Source organism: Nematostella vectensis, chromosome 4 (assembly GCF_932526225.1).
Source record: "Nematostella vectensis chromosome 4, jaNemVect1.1, whole genome shotgun sequence".
Classification (NCBI taxonomy): Eukaryota; Metazoa; Cnidaria; class Anthozoa; order Actiniaria; family Edwardsiidae; genus Nematostella; species Nematostella vectensis.
Genome location: NC_064037.1, coordinates 3,462,828 through 3,480,587, shown reverse-complemented (window position 1 = coordinate 3,480,587; position 17,760 = coordinate 3,462,828). Strand labels below are relative to the sequence as shown.

Below are 17,760 nucleotides of genomic sequence, written 5' to 3'. Positions count from 1 at the left end.
ATAAAATTCCGCAAGTACAAAAAGTATTACAACACATACTGCAATCACTTTCAAATCAGGAGACAGGAACCACCGCCTCGAAAAATCCTTTGTTTGTCCCTCTATGTGGATGTTTGTTTGGGTATGATTGGCCCCTGAGGCTTGACAAAAAGGAAAGTTACTTTATACGTTTTAAGATATTTTGCGTAGCTGGCTGTAACATTTTATTCATCAAAAAACACAAAAATTCATTAACAGCTTGTGGTTTGTTTATTGTTAATGTTTGAAAAACGAATTCCTTATGTGTCAACTTTAACAGGCACCACCTGTAAAGGGCGAGAATCATGTTCAACAGCAAAGAGCTACAGGCACACAGCAAATTGCTGGCGATGAAATTTTGTGCATTCAAGGCTCACATACGTCTTACTTTTTAGTTCAAAGCTCTATTACAAAATGGGTAATGTTTTACATTAGTAATTGACCACAAAGTTGAAATGGCAGGCTCTCATTTCTGTCACCAATGTTCTTTCTCTTCTATCGCGTAAAAAAAGCCGCCAGGCCCCTGATATCTGGTGGTATCATCATCATCACTAACATTGCTTCTCCACTGCATTCACACTCATATTTTTTAGCTTCGTGAAGCTTATCTTTACTTATGGGTTGTGATGCGTGAGTATGCCACGACTAATAACTACTTTTTATATTTGTTTAAAGGTTTATTTTGGGAAAAGAAAGTGCTTTCGTGCGTGTGGAAAAAGGACATTGTTTGTAATGAATGTTGTACAGTTGTAGCTGGATGTAGTTTACCAGAACAATAACCTGGTACGTGTTAAATACTATGATGACAATAAATTAATTTATAAAGGATGACAAATGAATGACTGCCAAGCTTTTATCTATGCTTGAATCGTTCTATGTGTTGCCGCAAATTTCATTCATCTTTGTTCGCGCGCCGGCCAGTGAAAATGGCGGGAAAAAAGCGCGCGTAAAACAATTGTAAAGGTCGATAAAAAAAATCCCAGTAGAAAATTTAGCAATTTGATTTGTTAGAAATCTTTCAACAAATCATTAAAGAAAAAAATCATCAGATAGCAAATTTGTGTATTCGTAAATGTTGTCTGGATATTTTAACATTGACCTAGCCAGTGTCTTTTTTTTTAAGAATTTGAGTGAGAACAACAATCTATACCCGAAACCTGACTGGACGATTCCAGAAATGAAAAAAATATTTCAAAAGCTTCGTTCTGCGGCATTAAAAACGTGACAGAATAATTTCTCGTAATACTATTACGAACATCATGCTATCGTAATTATGATAGCTATCACGAAAGTTGCTTTTGTTTTGATAAACTGTTTGAATGATTTAGAGATCCACAGCAGCACAATCGTTGATAACTTTTTATTCCAAATATGTGTTTAATGTTACCTTTAAAATCTAATGAAAAGAAGCATCTTTTAGTTACTATGCTGTTCCGTGAATGTCTTCATTCCTCCATTGAAGAAAGGGGACGACGCAAATACACATTCGATCAAGCCACATGGGATATTTGTTGAGATTAACGCCGAGAGAACGACGCACATATATTGATAGTTTTATTCAAGAATAGACGAGAAAAGAAGCGAAACATTTTCCACATTGTAACTAACAATTTTTTTGGATTATCTTATTTGCGGTTTCGCCATGACACTATGATCTGACTAGGCAGTTATCTGAAAAAATGTGTAAAAGTGAGCTTACCTCGAAATGGGCACAACTTGTCGAAATTGAGAAATAATTTAAAACGTGATACTAGACCTTGAATAAACTAGCATTTTCTTTAGTTCTAATAACAGTAAATGGACCGTTGCTATATTTCGTATTGCTTTCCAAGGTTCCTTAAATGATCTTAAGCTCAAACGAGAGAAAATTGTATTTTTGAGTGTGAATTTTGGGAGGGGTGGGTTGCACGATGGCTTATGGTTAGATTTGTTGAAATATAAAACATGTTTTATACAACACAAAAGGATCAAGTACGTAAAACACCAATTAACAACATTTCTCTAAAAGAGCAAAGTATTAAATGGAAGATTCAGATTTGCCAGCATGTTAATAAAACGGCGTTTATTGGATGGTTTGATAATGTGTTCAGTAATTCTTCCTCGAGCTATGATTATAATTGCACATCATTATAATGGCGAAACGACAGTTATATTTGCTTAAAATGCCTCAAATAGTACACACAAAATGCAGACTATCGTTCTAATGGTTGGGGAATCCTAATGGTTTGTAATTAAAGGTGATGATTTCTTGGAGAAACTTGGAATGAATTCACGCAGGGTTTCTGTCAAGTTCTTGCTCTGGCTGTTTGTTATACAAGAAAAGGCAGGTGGAGTGTGTGTTACAAAGTATCCGAGCAACTCATTTCTTCACAAATTCTGCAGCATTCGCCGCTTCTTTTTTACCTCCACGAGTATCACACAGCTGAGATACTATCTCTGGTTTACCAAACACAGCACCAGCTAGCCAATGGGAGCGATTCTTATAGCAGAAAACCGCTATACACTCATATCATTCTATTCCCGCCCTGATTTGAGCATAGAAAACGTACAACTGCAGCACTCAGGTCTCATTGACTGACCAGAAATCCAGCAAGCGACATCTCAATGGCGGAGGGTCCATAAAGTGCAAAGCTACTGGCATTTCGAGCCACGTTCTCAGTCATGAAGGTTGCTCTCTTATGTGGTCTGGTACTTGCCTGCTTGGTGTTTGTGGCGCAAGCCGTTCCAGCAAGTTTACGATTCGATAGTTCTAACAAAGCACTGCCTTACTCTCAGTACGAAGCTCCATGGAACTTCACCACGGAGGGGACGTTCTCATTTATGTTTCGTACAAACACATCAAAAGGAGCTCTACTTTACGGGGAAGTAAAGAAAGGAAACCACTACTTGTTTATCACACTTGATGGAGGCATAGCGTTACAGTTTTATTTGACATTTTGTTTGAGCTATGTTACACAACTTGATATACCTGGCAATTTCTACGACAATCAGTGGCACGAAGTCGCTGTTTTTCTCGGTTTAAATGAAGTTACTCTGACGGTAGACAAAATTCTGTCAGCGTCTACAGAGTGTAAACCAGACATAATTGAAAAAGAGATCGCAAAGGAAAGAGGAAAGCGGTGGCATCTGATGTATTTAGGAGGCATACCTATACCAAGCAAGGAATGGAAATTCCCTAGTCTTCAATTCAACTATTTCAGGTGATCCTTTTGAAACATTTTCTTCATCTTCTTTTTTAGAAAGTTGAATGTTTGAAACTGGGCCAGACACAATGATGCCAAAAGTCGCCAGTTTTCTTATGTAGTTCAAATTTAATGAGTAAGCCACGAAAACTATCAGTCAGGTTGCTAGAATTTATTTGAAATTGAACATTTTCTAATTGAAACCATAGTTGCTCTTTTCTCCGTTGCGTATAACGGAATTGCTTAATGGTATATTTTGCTAACCATTCATGAATTATTATTTGCTTTCTTACTCGGTGATTATATGCACTATAAAAGTTTAATGGTGAATCAAAGACAGACCAATTAAATTAGCAAATCTTAACCGCTGCGATCGTGATCGCTGTGTTAATTTGACACTTAAAGCGTTAAAATTTGCGCTTTTCCCCCTAGATTTTATGGTTGCATCGGGAACTTGATGTACCAGAAGGGCATAGAGAAGGCCTTTCGAGCCAAACTCAAAGAGAAAGTCTTGGTAAAGCATGGATGCGAGAACGCGTGTATAAGCCGTACCCAATCCTCACGCTGCCGAAACGACGGCAAGTGCATTGATCACATCAAGACGTTTGAATGCGACTGTGAGGGGACTGGGTACGAAGGGAAGTACTGTGACCAGGGTGAGTACCGTGCAAACGCACCTTTTCTTTCGCCATCGCTGTTTTTCACTACATTTCCGCGGCTATCGTCTCGTCTCTTCTATGCTGTTCCTGATTTGGTGATGTTATCGATGTTGCCTTGCTTTTCATAACATAGGAAAATAAACACTCAACTAGTTTTTGAATTTGACGCTTGAAAGCATAGTTACAGCATAACAAAGCCTTGTTCGAGCAAGCGAGGAGTCATGGTTCATGCACATGTACTTTAGGGTAAAAAGACATCATGCCTTGTGAATATGATTTCCTAAAAGCTACCTTTTGGTTAAATATGGATGTAAAACTACTATCTTGTAAATCTTTGTATGAGAAACATTCTCTTCATGGGCCATCGCATTTACTCCTGAGCTCTAGAACGCACACAACATTTCCTGTAATCATTCTTGTCTTTCCTAGATCGTAGTTTGATTTTTTTTAGGAAGTTGAAGCCGGGTTAAGTAAGTTTGGAAGTTTCTCTTTTGTTGGTAAAGGAGTGAGGAAATTTGCTAGTTTTTTTTTCTCATGGTTATTCGCACCGAATAGCCGGTTTATCCCCTATTTAGCCATTTACGATCAAAAATGAAAGGATTAAAAATGAAACGTTTTGCATTTTGCATGAAAGGGTTACCAATAGTTGACAGTGTGCTCCATTATTATTAACTACTCCCATAAGCGCGTCAGAAAAGATCCCATTTTAAAAATTAGAAATATTAATTACAAATTACGTATAGCATTTAAAAATACATTAAGAGTTTGAAGACTTGAGGGATTAATGAAAATTGTTATAAAAGGTTTTGCACGTTGGACAAACGAAGAGGACTAGATAATCTTGTTCCGTGCGCAGTTTTCCCTGCCAGCTGCATACATAATAAGGAAGCATGTCAATTTGAAGTTCAATTTCGATGCGAATTTATTGGAACGAAGACCATTTTGCATGAAGAACACCTAGTTTATCAACACAGCAACCAAAAAGACGACGGTGTGGCCACAGGCACGGGCGAACCAGACGAAATGTTCGTGGATCGAATGGGTGGAGAATCACCTAAACTGTTATGAATCACGGCTAAAACGGAACCAGGGAAACAGATCAATCTATGACAACAACTTCAAGAAATTGGCTTTATTACAGATATATTCGGTGAACAAATTACCGATAATATTCGATACACGAACATTTCGTCTGGTTTGCCCGTGCTACAAGTACGTTAGTTTTCAGATCCTGCGAGTGTCGTTAGTTTCTCGAATGAAGCTTGTGACAATCATGGACTAGAGTACGCAAAAATATTTTGTGAATAAGTATACCCCGGCAAAAATCCCTGGCAAGGCCTGTGACATTTGGAATATGGGGAATTGGACACCTCATAACCACTATGTCGCAAAAGCGCTTAGAGGCGTTTTTTTATGACGTACCATTAGCGTGCGTATGTGTGGTGTACGGCAACCGTTGATGAATGGTAGATGACAATACATCAAGGAGATACTTTACGCCTCCGTATAACTTAATTAATCCTTTATTCTTTGAGTGTGACTCCGCAATTTACGTCACCTTTATCTATTGAAGTTGCGTGCATTGAATTAATTTTGTTATCTCAAATGAATGGGACGTGGGAGGGAAGAAAATGTTTTTTTTCCATTCACGTAAAACATTACTACTTCCTGACCCAACCAATAAACTGACATTGGCATAAATTGAGCAAAGAAAATGGAAACATAAGAGCAAATATCATCAAAACCACGTAGAACCATATCCAAAGAATCCCGATTTTATTTTCAATGGTTGCGTTCTTTTGTTCTTTGCTCAGGTCCTAAGACGTCTTACAGTAATCTATTTTCTATTCGTATACATTAATTGTTTCCTATCATTTTTTTTTACAGCAAAGTGTATCTAAACATTACATGTTTTTTTTTTTCCAGAGTCGTCAATGGTGTTCATAAACGGGTCTACTTACATCACGTACACCCCTAACCAAACCAATCCTTACGCTGATTGGTCCATGAAAGTCAACCAGCTCTCATTCCGAATGGTGGCCAAGAACCCTAACGGGATCGTACTGTACATGGGCGACAGGGAAGCCGATCATTTTCTCATCGAGCTCGTGAACGCTGCGATACGATTGAGTGTCAACCTTGGTGGAGGTGAGACCTTTGTTTTAAAACAAAAGCCCATTTTTTTCTTGATTTACTCTTTTTATAAGATATTTCTACATTCTTATTAGGGGTCAATTTGCGTCCAAAAATTCGAATGTCAACTGTTCTTTCAAAAGCACTTGTTTTTCTGAAGCCAGTCCCCAAGATGTTTAAGTGGTATTCGCGTTTTTTTTTTTCAATTTCGTAGACCTTCAAGTCGGGAGAGATAGTTCTAAGCTGTTTTTTTTTTCACTTCTAAGCAGTTATCATTAATAATTTCCTTGTGCAACACACACAAAACATAAAGCTTTATATGCGCAACGAGAAGCGCAATTCTTGGTGGAGCCCCTTTAGATGTGCATAGCTCATACCCATATATGGTTTCCCAGGTAGCCTCATCTTGCAAAGTAACGTGACGCTCAATATGTCCGCGTATTACTGGGTCCAAGTGACTCGACGCCAGCGCAAGGTTATATTAGACATCAACTATGGCTGGGTCCAGATGCAAGCAGAAACACCGGGCAGCTTGTCCTCTCTCGACCTCAAGGGCGACAGCAGAGTGGCTTACTTTGGGGGTGGCCCAGGTAGGTGCAATCCCGCGGGTAACGGGCCGGGCGTGGGCCGGATGGTAACACGTAAGTGCGGTGGGCCCAGGGTCGAGCCTTGGCACCGGCCTCAAATCGAGAGCAGTATGACGCTGTAATACGCGGCGGTTGGTTCAGGTGTCGAAACTGGAGGTCAAGGCTACAGAGAAGACAGATAAATAATGCCTGTTTTGTTTGCACACACAGGAAATATCGTTTCACCACTCTCGCTCAGCAAAAGGAACTTTAGCGGTTTTCTGCAACAGTTCGTATTTGAAGAAATTAATGTTCTCGACAAAATTCTCAGACAAACAGACGACGAAAGGTAAAGATCTTCTTTTCCTGCGATAATATCATTTTATATAATTATGTCTGTATATCATTATTCTATTGTGAACACAACGCTTCCCTCGCTTTAAATAAGCCAATATGCAAATTGCAATAACAAGTAAAATGCACTTTTATCCCACTTTATATTCCCTGGGCCTTAGAGTATTTTGAAAAGTAGGGGAAGGGCTGAACTGAAAACAATGCGTGATTTGACAAACTGCAATCTCTAAACCCTTAAATCACAGCACCTCTAAACAAGCGGCAGCCTTACTGAGGCAGCCTTACTGGGTAATAATGATGGCTGTTTTGTCAGCAATGCTGTCGCTTTTTGGACGGGGTTTGGCTCTCTTCTGTACAGGGTGCATGCGGGCAGGGGGTGAGGTCTAAGGACAGTCTAAATTTGGTCAAGGGGAGAGGTTGGGGTGATTAAGCCTCCCCCCATCCCTTATGTGCCATCTGCATCTAAAGACACCTTTTCCCAGGTTTAAAGCACATGGCAGGGTCCCTGACGGCAGATTGTACCGTGTACTTCTCCCCTGGAAGGAGACGACCGTCGGTTCAGGGTGTGAGCCTGGAGGCGGTGATGACGAGGATGATGATGGTTGTCGTAAAGACCGACCCACTGAGTGTTTGCTACCGGACTGCTCCCCCGAAGGTAAATCACCTTTTCCGGTCTTTTTTATAAGCTCGGTCCTTACGAGCAAAAAAGCATGTAACCGCTTCTCCATAAGCCCGATTTGCACTCATGACCTAAGAGCATAAGTCTTGCGGATCTTGCTAGATATTATCAGCATAGCACTGATGGATAAGTGTATAATCCTCCGAGGGGGGGGGGACTCTCCAGAAATTTCAACATTTTTTAGGGTACAAAATTTATTTCGACCATATGACATCCCTCAGGGGGTGTTGAAGGATTTTTCCGATTTTAATATCTCTCTCGACCAACTGCTATTCCTAAGGGGCTGTTAAGCGTTTTTTTTTTTCGATTCTGTTATCTCTTAGGGTGTAAAATTCAACCAATTGCTATTACTTTTTTTCCGATTCTGCCATCTCTTGGGGTTAAAAATTTCCTTCGTCCACACCCAATTTGTAGGGGTAAGAATTTCTGTTGACCACGTCCAAAGTGCCATCCCCTAGGGTTAAAATCGATTTTGCCGACGATCAACCCGTCTGTTTTTATCGGATTCCACCCCACCCGGGATAATCCTGGTCCACAATAGCAACATAAGCAACTACACCATGCCTAGAATAGGAACTAGACCCCTCTGCAGGCGTCTCGAGCGGAAAAAGGCCTTTTTATTTGATCTCGGGCTTCCTATGGCGTTTTCAAGGAAAAGTAAAGTGGGGACCTGGGTTAGTTGAAAGAGGGAACTCGCCACAGGAACCCCAATTTATAAAATATTTGAAAATTAAAAAACACTAACACTCGAGACGCCTGCGGAGGAGGCTAAATAGGAACGGGGTTGCGTTTTTTTACTCTTGCTCCCAGGAGCAAGGTTGAGCAAGTATCTTCACTGTAAACAATAATAGCAACTAAACATAACGAAGCTGTCTGTAACACTATTTATTAGCAAATACTACGATGAAAATCCTTTGTAAGATTTTTAGCCAAGTGCGTCGTTACAGCGTGTGAGACTTCAAATCCTGGATTTATAATTTTTGGACACTTCATTAAGGTTTGAGACCCCCAAACCCGATTCCTGTGCAAAGGAAAATATGAACTCTAGAATCTCGTTAAATGCTCCCAACAAATTCGAGGAGAGTCCCTTTACGAGAGGTTTAATCACAGTATTTTCTAAAAAATAACCTTAAACACAAAACATCAGATTGCGTGCATTTCAATGTAGCTTGCTTGTTTTGGGCACAGAAAATGTCATATGCACGTGCGTGATTGGACAATGAAGTACAAAGGCAGCAATACAGCAATTCAAACCTAGGTCGTAGCGCGCTGAACATAATGACGACATCACTCTATTACTATAGCAACACACCTATTCCCAAGAGACGCAAGCGTGAAAAAGACCCCGATATTTTTCAGTATACATCTCAGCGAGCTGTGCGTGGCGTAACCGACTAAGACAGGGCTGGGATCCTGGTTATTGCCTCCCCATTAATGCGCGGGTACCTCAGGTTCCTTTGTGTTGTACAGTTCGCTAGATAGCGGTGCTGGGGCCGAAATCTCCAGCTTAGCCGTAAAGCTTTATGCTGCCATACGGTGTTTCAGCGCATGTCTGGAAGTATGGTCTATTTTTTCTCATTTTACCGCATCTGGACGAGGTTCGGTTCTCGGCCATGTCCTCGAATGAGTTTTTTTTCTCCACTGTTTACCAGTAACAAATCCATATTCCTTGCTCACCCTTGTTCTCCTTTGCTCACCCCTTTTTTGGGTACAGATATAACGTTTACTACGATATGCTATACAATACAATATTTTATTTGTCGACTTTTTATAATTTTCATAACAAGATAAATGAACTTTCGAGAGCAATGAAGAATTCTAAAGGAATAAAATTGAGTACCGAGCACAGGCTCACCAGTTTTTAGTTTTTGGGTGCAACAAACAAACAAACAAACGAACGAACGAACAAAACGCACTTGTTCAGGTGTAGTCATGCATTTATAGCCTGGCTATATTGGCAGCACTTACCCACTGACGGTCACTCATATCACGTTTGTAAATTGCGTACAGCATGCAGTCCCTATAGTGGTCTATAGTGACGAGTAATGTCAGTCGCATGCACGCTATATGAATACTGAACATTTCCATTTATTTAACAAAAGGTTCATTTACGGATAACGTCATCTCAGACACCGAACGTCCCGCGACGCGACCCGTGAGGCGATTAACATACCCCACACCCTCTGAGGGCGTGGTCATGTCGAGGCGGGATGCCCCCCCTGATCATAGCGTGTCCCCCCTGATCATCGTTATCATCGTCATTGCTGCCGTCATAGCCGTGGGCATTACGGTATTCCTGCTATACCGCTGGAACAATAGGTGAGCCTGCTGACACGACGCGTCACCTGGTACCCTTTTATGGTGGGCTCTTCAGGGAAATGGGTTAAACTTCGTGAGGTTTTAATCTGGGTTCTATGTGTTTTTCGTTGTGAAAATTATAAATTTATGATTGTTTTGCGTCATATTTCGATAAGGATGAGATAAACTTAAGATATGAGAACCTTCTTATTCTTCAATGCTATATACTAAACATCTCATTAATTTTCTTTTTCCCAGTAGCGGATCAAGGGGGAGGGTTTAGGGGGTCTAAACCCCCTTTGGGCTGACAGAAAGCCGTATATGTAACAAAAACAAAATGACCCCTCCCCCCTTTGTCACTAAGCCAAACCTTCCATATAGCGAAAAGCTATAAAACCGCCCCTGTTTCATCATTCAGAAAGGGGGCCTGAATTTTTAAGGGAGGCTTTTTGTGTAATCTTTTTAGCGGATTTACATAAATACTCTAATAACAGTACATTATTCTCTAGGTATAGTGGTTCGTTCAAGCCAAATAAGGGAGAGCCTACAGACAGCGAGGCTGAAATCCACCCAGCAAGAGGATACGAACAGCCCGCCTTCTACGTCTCTCCGAATAAGCCACCGAAAGGCGAAACAATGGCGTGAATTGGAGCATAGATGGGTCACAAAGATGGGTTCTAATGAGTTGAAGGACAGATGATTGCCGCTAACGTCAAGACGTCAGTAGAGACTTCAGGGCCGTAGTCTAGGGTTACATCAGGACCGTAACTCGGGTTACTTCAGGGCCGTAACTAGAGTTACATCAGGGCCGTAGCTATGGTTACTTCAGGGCCGTAGCCTAGGGTTACATCAGGGCCGTAACTAGGGTTACCTCAGGGCCGTAGCTAGGGTGACTTCAGGGCCGTAGCTAGGGTGATTTTAGGGCCGTTGCTAGGGTTACTTCAGGACCGTTGCTAGGGTTACTTCAGGGCTGCAGCTATGGTTACTTCAGGGACGTAGCTAAGGTTACTTCAGGGCCGTAGATAGATTTACCAGCGGGCCGTAGCTAAGGTGACTTCAGGGCCGTAGCTAGGGTGATTTTACGACCATAGCTAGGGGGATTTTAGGGCCGTTGCTAGGGTTAATTCAGGGCCGTTGCTGGGGTTACTTAAGGGCGGAGCTAGGGTTGGGCAAAGAGGACGCAAGCCCCTCCCACTCGATCGAAAAAAACAGTATTTTCTTACTGACTGACTTGCATATGCCCATGTTTCGCGCCATGTTACTTTGGGGCTTTTGGAGACTGGTGATGACTTATCAAACACTCTGGGATATGCCTGATATAACTAGAAAGACTACAGGCAAGCTGTAGAAAAACTAGATGGTCTACCGGAAGGTCTTTTTCTGCATAATGGAATAACTAGAAGGACTACAGGCAAGCTGTAGAAAAACTAGATGGTCTGCGTAGGCAGGTGTAAAAAGGTATAAATCAACACAAGGTTGAAAAGGTATGTTAAACGCCTCTGTTAAACAGAGTAGTTGCGCTGACGTTTCGAGCGTTAGCCCTTCGTTGGCTTTTAACATACCTTTTCAACCTTGTGTTGATTTCTACTCTGGGATATGCCACTGTCGTCATACAGGTCGAAATAAAGTAAAACCATGCCTAAGAGCGTTATAACCTATACATTGACACACGAACAAAAATGAGTAAATAGGCATAATTTGAAATTGGTTTTATATTATACTTGAATCAGAGTTGTGATAAAGCGATATAATGGTCCGATATTTTACGACAAACAAGAAGCAGAAAAAATCGTTTTGAGCGAATCGTATTGATTCTTTGGTAGGAGGGGAGGCGTATCTTCTGACAGGGCAGATGTGAGAATGTAAAATCGCAGAACTAGATAGTATGATTATTTCATTGTCCTTTTGGGAGAGTTCTAGCCTTTTTTTTGCTAACGCTACTTAAAGCGTTTTATTTCTCTTGCAACAGGATTCATGGTCAAATAAGAAGGGCTCGTTTCTTTAAACATAGCAAATTACTCTGCAAAATGGATTTGCTACCCCCATTTCTTGAAAAAAATTAATGATAAACAGTTGGATCCAGGGTTATTTCACGAAGGCGTGAGGGAACACATAAGCAAATAGCAGGAGGAAAATATCTGGAATTAGCTCACTTAAATTTCTTCTAAATTTTAGTCCAAAAAGGAAAGGAGCACCACCAAACACAAACACCATCATCCCCCTCCCTCCAGAGTCTGCTACGCCCTTATTTTGTAAATAGATGGAACACAGTGTTTTGCCCGTTTGGGTACGACAATACTATGTTTTATTCCCTTAGATACGCATGAATTCCAAAGATCTTGGATTACGACAATTGTAACAAATCCAACAAATCATTGTATAATTAAAAAAACTTTTACTGCTTCCAATTGATAAGTAGCACTATAAGAGGTGTAACGAGACTAATTCTATCTATATAGCTTTTGAAATACTTTTATAAATGATAATGTAATGTAAAGAATAATTATTTCTGGAAATAAACAGAATGTCTAAACTAACCTGAATTTGACGCATGTGTTTCAGAATGCAATAATTATCTGATACAAGATCTATCAGTAGATACCCATTTTCGCCTAGCGTGGTTGCCTAGCTAGGGGGATCCTCTCCATGAGGAAACCACCCATTCTCGGGAAAAAGATGGGAAAGGAATCATAATGAACCACAATTAACTTCCTTGTGACCCTATTTTTTCGGGACTGGCTAAGCCCTTATCTACTAGGTATGTATTTATTTGGCATTTGAATATTCTATTTTATCTATGATGCTTGAATAATGAAAATATCATGATGCAAGAGTTACACATTCTGAGGGTTGCATGCTTCTATATCACACATATTATCATAGTATAAGCATGGATTTTCCTCCTATCATATCATCGTTATAATTATTTTAGCTCAGAGGATCAAGTGCAAATTTCACAGTCTGTTCTTACAGACTGTTAGTAACTTTCAGCTACATTAGGGGTTAGGAGTGGGAGAAGGAAGTATAAAGCAGGGGCGGGTCCAGGAGTTAAAAAAAAAAAAAAGAACAGAAGCAAAGGTTTCATGAAGCGGGGAGATTCATTGTTCTTCCATGGATTTGCTTACATTTCTAAGCCAAATATCTGAAAAAAGGGGGGTAAGCTCGGCCCACCCCTAGATCCGTCCCTGTAAAGTGTGGCGGGGTTCATATGTAGCATGGCTAGTGCAGATTATATTGAAGTGTGTGCTTTGTGCCTATCTACTTTTTTGTCAGTACAACAATCAATGCAATTATGCCACCTATGATCACAAGAACCAAAAGTAATAGGCACATCTTCTTGCGTGCAGCTTTCTAAAAAAAATCAAACAGACAAAAAGTAATAAGTTTATTTTTTTCTTTTGGAGGGCAATCAGCAGTGGCGTGTCCAGAGAAAAATGCAGGGACGGGCCTCTTAGTAATTCAATTCCCTTGGAATGGTAAAGATAAAAATGGCATCACATTTTTTGTGTACTTTGTGGTTCTGGTCCACTAATCAACACAACAACTGCTGCATAAATAAAAAAGGTTTTACGTCAACTCCCCCCAGAAAAATATCCCCCCTTATTACTGTATGCTAATATCTGAGTACTAACCTGCAGTTTGCTGGCTTTTTGTAGCTGGATATTAGCGCTTCCCACGTTATTGTAGGCTTGTTCAATATTACCCTCAATAGAGTCTGCAACAAAAAGTTTTAAAAGAAATTTTTTTTTAAGAAAAACAGACTGAAATCAGAAACCTCCCCCCCTATTTCAAGTCCAACACTACCAGTTAAGCTAAACTACCACTGACCCAAGACGGTATGACTTGAAGTTTCCAATAATGCACTGCGGTGTCTTTTCAATCTAGCAATGGCATTGCTACATCCTGTTGCTTACAACAGTTTTTCTTGTAATTTGCTTAAAAATTTCAGCTTTTTGACATCTGGAGAGTGCCTTAGGACATCATGAAGTCTATTTGGGCATAATTAATGCTGTGCTTATGGATGTTTGCACACTGAAGTTGATTCAATGAGATAATTTCTTGTTCGGGTTTCACCGAGTGGGAAAGGAATTTTCTAGTGAATGGCCTCATACTCTCCAATGTGGTACACCTTTGCTACCCAACATTATTCAAAAATTGTTTTCAGGCTTATTCTGGGTTCCTTGGACCTTGAAATTTTTTTTTTTTTGGCTTTGGAGCAAACAGACTTATAAAAAAACTGTTATGATTATAGGGGGGGCTGCCTCTCTGTGAAGGTGTTTCCAAGACTCCCATGATGCAGTGCAGCCATGCAATTTAGCCGAAACATGAAGACTCCCTTCTAATAGAGGTTTTAGCATCGATTATTGTGGCTGATGGCTTTAAAATGGGACCTGAATAAAGGTATCTATTTATGACATGATCTGTGTTTACTTGTCTTTATTTGTAGTTCGGAATCCGGAATGTTTCTGAGTTTAAGCATTTGTTTACGAATTGGTCCGAAATCAAGGTTAATATTTTGAAATGGAGTCAATTCTATTACATAGCTTAGATGTGCTTTTGAAGCTTGTCTCTGCCTTGGATGAATCCATGAGTATCCGGGTCTGGTGATGTTTAGTTTGCATTTCTGACGTTTTTAAGTTGGCCTATATTTTACAGGTGTCTCAGGACGTTATAGTTATGAAAGACTTAAAGACTTAAACAAATAAATTTGAAGGTTCAAATGCAGACCAATCAGAGCTACCTCAACCAATTCGAGGCTACCTTATCATCAAAAACATTCACAGGCATGTCAGGTTGATAAAAAAACACAGTAGTGTTTTACAATCAAACAATACATATAGGGTAGTTACCAAATATGACATACACGTCATCATAAGTTCCCAATATTGTGATTTAGCTCTAATTAATAGTTACTGTTACCAATTGTTTCTCCTTGCTCATACACCATGGTGGCCAGGTCACGGAATATCTCATTTATATCCAGAATATCACCCTTTAAATGCAAAAAAGTTGGACATTACATCTTATAATAGTGTTCTAATTGAACTAAAAATGACTTGTTATAAATACCGTACCTCGATCTCTCGAATTCTTTCTTCTCTTTCGTAAATAAGTCCCTCATCTATTGTTATTTGCTCTGAGAGTTGTTCTTGACTGGCCCTACAAAGTGCACCAAATCACATTGCACAAACTGTCAACTGCTGGGGTTCAAAAGATATTTAGCCACACATAAGTTATAATAACCTAAAGTAAGATAGGTTTTTTAGAATATTCCCCATCCTTTTTCAACAAAACTCAGAGCAATTATTGCTCAAACATGCACTTACCTCCTACTATCCTCTTCAATCAAGCTCGACTTTTCAGTGCCAAAATCATCATCCAACTCAAACATGCACTTACCTCCTACTATCCTGTTCAATCAAGCTCGACTTTTCAGTGCCAAAATCATCATCCAACTCAAACATGCACTTACCTACTACTATCCTCTTCAATCAAGCTCGACTTTTCAGTGCCAAAATCATCATCCAACTGTGAGTAACCAGGTTCCCTTGTTGAGCGAACAATTAATTTCTCTTGCTCAGCGACTTTCTAAAATGAGCATTTTATAATAAACACTATAATTATTTGGTTCTCATTAAAAAATATATATATATAGGATTTAGTAGATAGGATTCTTCTCAGCAGAGTTTCATGGATATAATTCAAATGTATACTCACATTCTGGACAGAGTAATATCTTGATATCGAGTCTCTGAACTCCTCTTTTAGCCTTTCATGTTGAATTCTTTGTTGTCGCTACGGTTGGGAAATGGATAACATTGATCACCAATCAGCAATCTCACCATCACATCAACAACATCAAATATTGCCATTATCAACACCACCAACGCCATCACCCATCATTATCATCATCCATCACTATCATCATTGCCATCATAAACACCATCATCACCACCACCATCTTCAACTCCACAATCATCAACATCATCATCACCACTTTATCATGACAATTATTATCTTCAACATCATTATAACCATTACCATCATAAATAATGACAGTCATTAACAGCATTCCTTATCATAATTATCACTCACACTAGAAGGGGAAGTTCCACCACACATGGTACTCATCTGTTTGAGCAAGTGAGTGGTTTCACTGGCAAGCTTGTTGGTGCCTTGCTGGATACGGTGTCTATAATAGAGAAAAAAGAGTTTTTAATTATCTAGGGTAGGTAGTGTTTTAACACCACAAGTTATATTTTCCATTAGTTAGTTGTTGCTCTCCATTACAAATTTATCTCCATCTCTTATGTCAATTATCTACTTTAAGATGTAGATGCAGATGAATTGGAGTTGAAGAACAGCTGTAGATTAAAAACAACCTGGGAAAAGGCAAATCTAATTAGAATCTTACATTTTTTCAGCAGAAACTTTATCCTTTCCTGAAGTGATTTGCCTGAGTATCCTTTCCAAAGCAGATGCTACAACAGAGAGAGAAAATCAGCTGTATATACTGTGAGCATGCAAATTAATAAGATCATGTTCACTAGAGTGTGTCTTTCATAGCAGAGAGTTGGTAACTGGTCATTTGTTACCAAGCTCTTGTAACTGGAATCATCATTACTGTGAATTTAAAAGGGTAAAAGAAAAATATAAAAAGACATAACTTACTGTTATTATTAATCTGGAATATACTGCTACTAACAGAATCACTTAGATTTTGGAACTCCTCTCTAGCATTGCCTGAAACAAAGAAATAAAGGAAATTGTTTGAGTAACAAATTAGAGACTTTAAAGTTATTTCCTCTAGGAGCAATCAAAGTTGGTTTTCACAAGACATTGTGGTTACCAAGGGACATGCAATTGTACCTTCTCTCTGGTATCCTGCTCTATGGCTGCTTTGCCCTTGTCCATGTAGGTCGCTCCTACCATCTCCGAACGCACCATAGTCTCTGCCATCACCCCGACCGAATTCACCACGTGACATGGTTAGGCTTGCTGATGATAGATAAGATATCATCAACAAGGAAATACTGAAATGAAGTTACCAGAAAGTGTATCCAGAAACAAGCATCAAAGAATCCCTTGCATCTCCATCCAACAATACGGAGCCCCCCTTTCTTCCCCCTCTTCCCCCAGAGCTGTTTCAGGCCTCAAAATATGAGGGAGGGGGGGGGGGGGGAGGGCACAATACAAAACCATTAAAAAATTGTGGTGACAGAGCCATGCTCCTACTGGTAATTTCCTAATAATATATTAAAGTATAGCCCTGTTCCCTAGTGGCTATAGACAAATATGATGTCATACCCCACTTGGCTGCAAGTTGTCACGTGAGATTCGAGCATACAGTACAAAAGAACGACTGAGGATAAAGATACTCTAAACACTTATCTAACGTTAGGAAACCCAATACAGAAAGTAACTTATCAAAAAAAAAAATGAGCAAATTGCCATTAGATCAATGGAGTTGTTAGTAAACTCAATTGAAATTGACTTAACTGTTAGTTATTGCTATGTCGCTATCGTTTCGTGTGATATGAGGTCTTGAAGGAGATTGGGGAATGTGTATGCTGGAATTTGTTAATCTTACCATTGATCAGTGGGCCATCAACCTCTTGGGCTCGTAATTGAGACAAAGTACTCAATAATCAAAGCAAACCATGATTGATTGGGCATAAAATCGAGTACTTTCTCTTTGTAGTTCTCAAAATTTTCCGTTTTGGCTTTGGCTTTTTTTGCACACTCCCAGAAGTCTGGGAATAGTTAAAAACCACAGGCAACCCGTTGCACTTTCAACTCCGGAAAAAATATAAAGAGAGCATGGAGCGTCAAATAAAAAAAGAAATTAAAATGTTAAAAAAAAAAAACAA

The 17,760-nt window shown here is 39.7% G+C and overlaps 2 protein-coding genes across 3 annotated transcripts; one reads left to right on the top strand and one right to left on the bottom strand.

Moving 5' to 3' along the window:
- Positions 1-2,160: 2,160 nt before the first annotated feature.
- LOC5507545 (neurexin-3) lies at positions 2,161-12,426 on the top strand. The gene is made up of 8 exons (XM_001628122.3): positions 2,161-3,218; positions 3,633-3,856; positions 5,786-6,007; positions 6,388-6,582; positions 6,790-6,907; positions 7,395-7,567; positions 9,694-9,910; positions 10,399-12,426. The coding sequence occupies exons 1-8, from the start codon at positions 2,680-2,682 to the stop codon at positions 10,532-10,534; spliced, it is 1,824 nt and encodes a 607-aa protein (XP_001628172.2). The 5' UTR covers positions 2,161-2,679; the 3' UTR covers positions 10,535-12,426.
- LOC5507544 (syntaxin-7) lies at positions 12,163-17,651 on the bottom strand. 2 transcript variants are annotated; one of them, XM_048727021.1, is made up of 11 exons: positions 17,481-17,651; positions 16,760-16,923; positions 16,562-16,633; positions 16,305-16,371; positions 15,986-16,082; positions 15,608-15,685; positions 15,363-15,478; positions 14,965-15,049; positions 14,810-14,882; positions 13,522-13,604; positions 12,163-13,240 (listed from the first exon to the last, which is right to left on the bottom strand). In XM_048727021.1, exons 2-11 carry the CDS (start codon positions 16,908-16,910, stop codon positions 13,148-13,150), a joined length of 915 nt encoding a protein of 304 aa, XP_048582978.1. In that variant the 5' UTR covers positions 16,911-16,923; positions 17,481-17,651; the 3' UTR covers positions 12,163-13,147. The 2 variants fall into 2 exon arrangements, with proteins under 2 accessions (XP_048582978.1, XP_048582979.1); XM_048727022.1 differs by having other exon boundaries at positions 16,760-16,888; positions 17,481-17,650.
- Positions 17,652-17,760: the final 109 nt, after the last annotated feature.

What these genes read in the sequence shown, in the direction of transcription:
- LOC5507545 (XM_001628122.3), top strand. Translation starts at nt 2,680, where the DNA reads ATGAAGGTTGCTCTCTTATGTGGTCTGGTACTTGCCTGCTTGGTGTTT. An exon ending in TTACTTTGGGGGTGGCCCAG is followed by an intron (nt 6,583 to 6,789) that starts GTAGGTGCAATC and finishes TTGCACACACAG; the next exon opens with GAAATATCGTTTCACCACTC. An exon ending in ACCGGACTGCTCCCCCGAAG is followed by an intron (nt 7,568 to 9,693) that starts GTAAATCACCTT and finishes ATTTAACAAAAG; the next exon opens with GTTCATTTACGGATAACGTC.
- LOC5507544 (XM_048727021.1), bottom strand. Translation starts at nt 16,910, where the DNA reads ATGATATCTTATCTATCATCAGCAAGCCTAACCATGTCACGTGGTGAA. An exon ending in ATTCCAGATTAATAATAACA is followed by an intron (nt 16,372 to 16,561) that starts GTAAGTTATGTC and finishes TCTCTGTTGTAG; the next exon opens with CATCTGCTTTGGAAAGGATA. An exon ending in AAAAAGCCAGCAAACTGCAG is followed by an intron (nt 13,241 to 13,521) that starts GTTAGTACTCAG and finishes GATTTTTTTTAG; the next exon opens with AAAGCTGCACGCAAGAAGAT.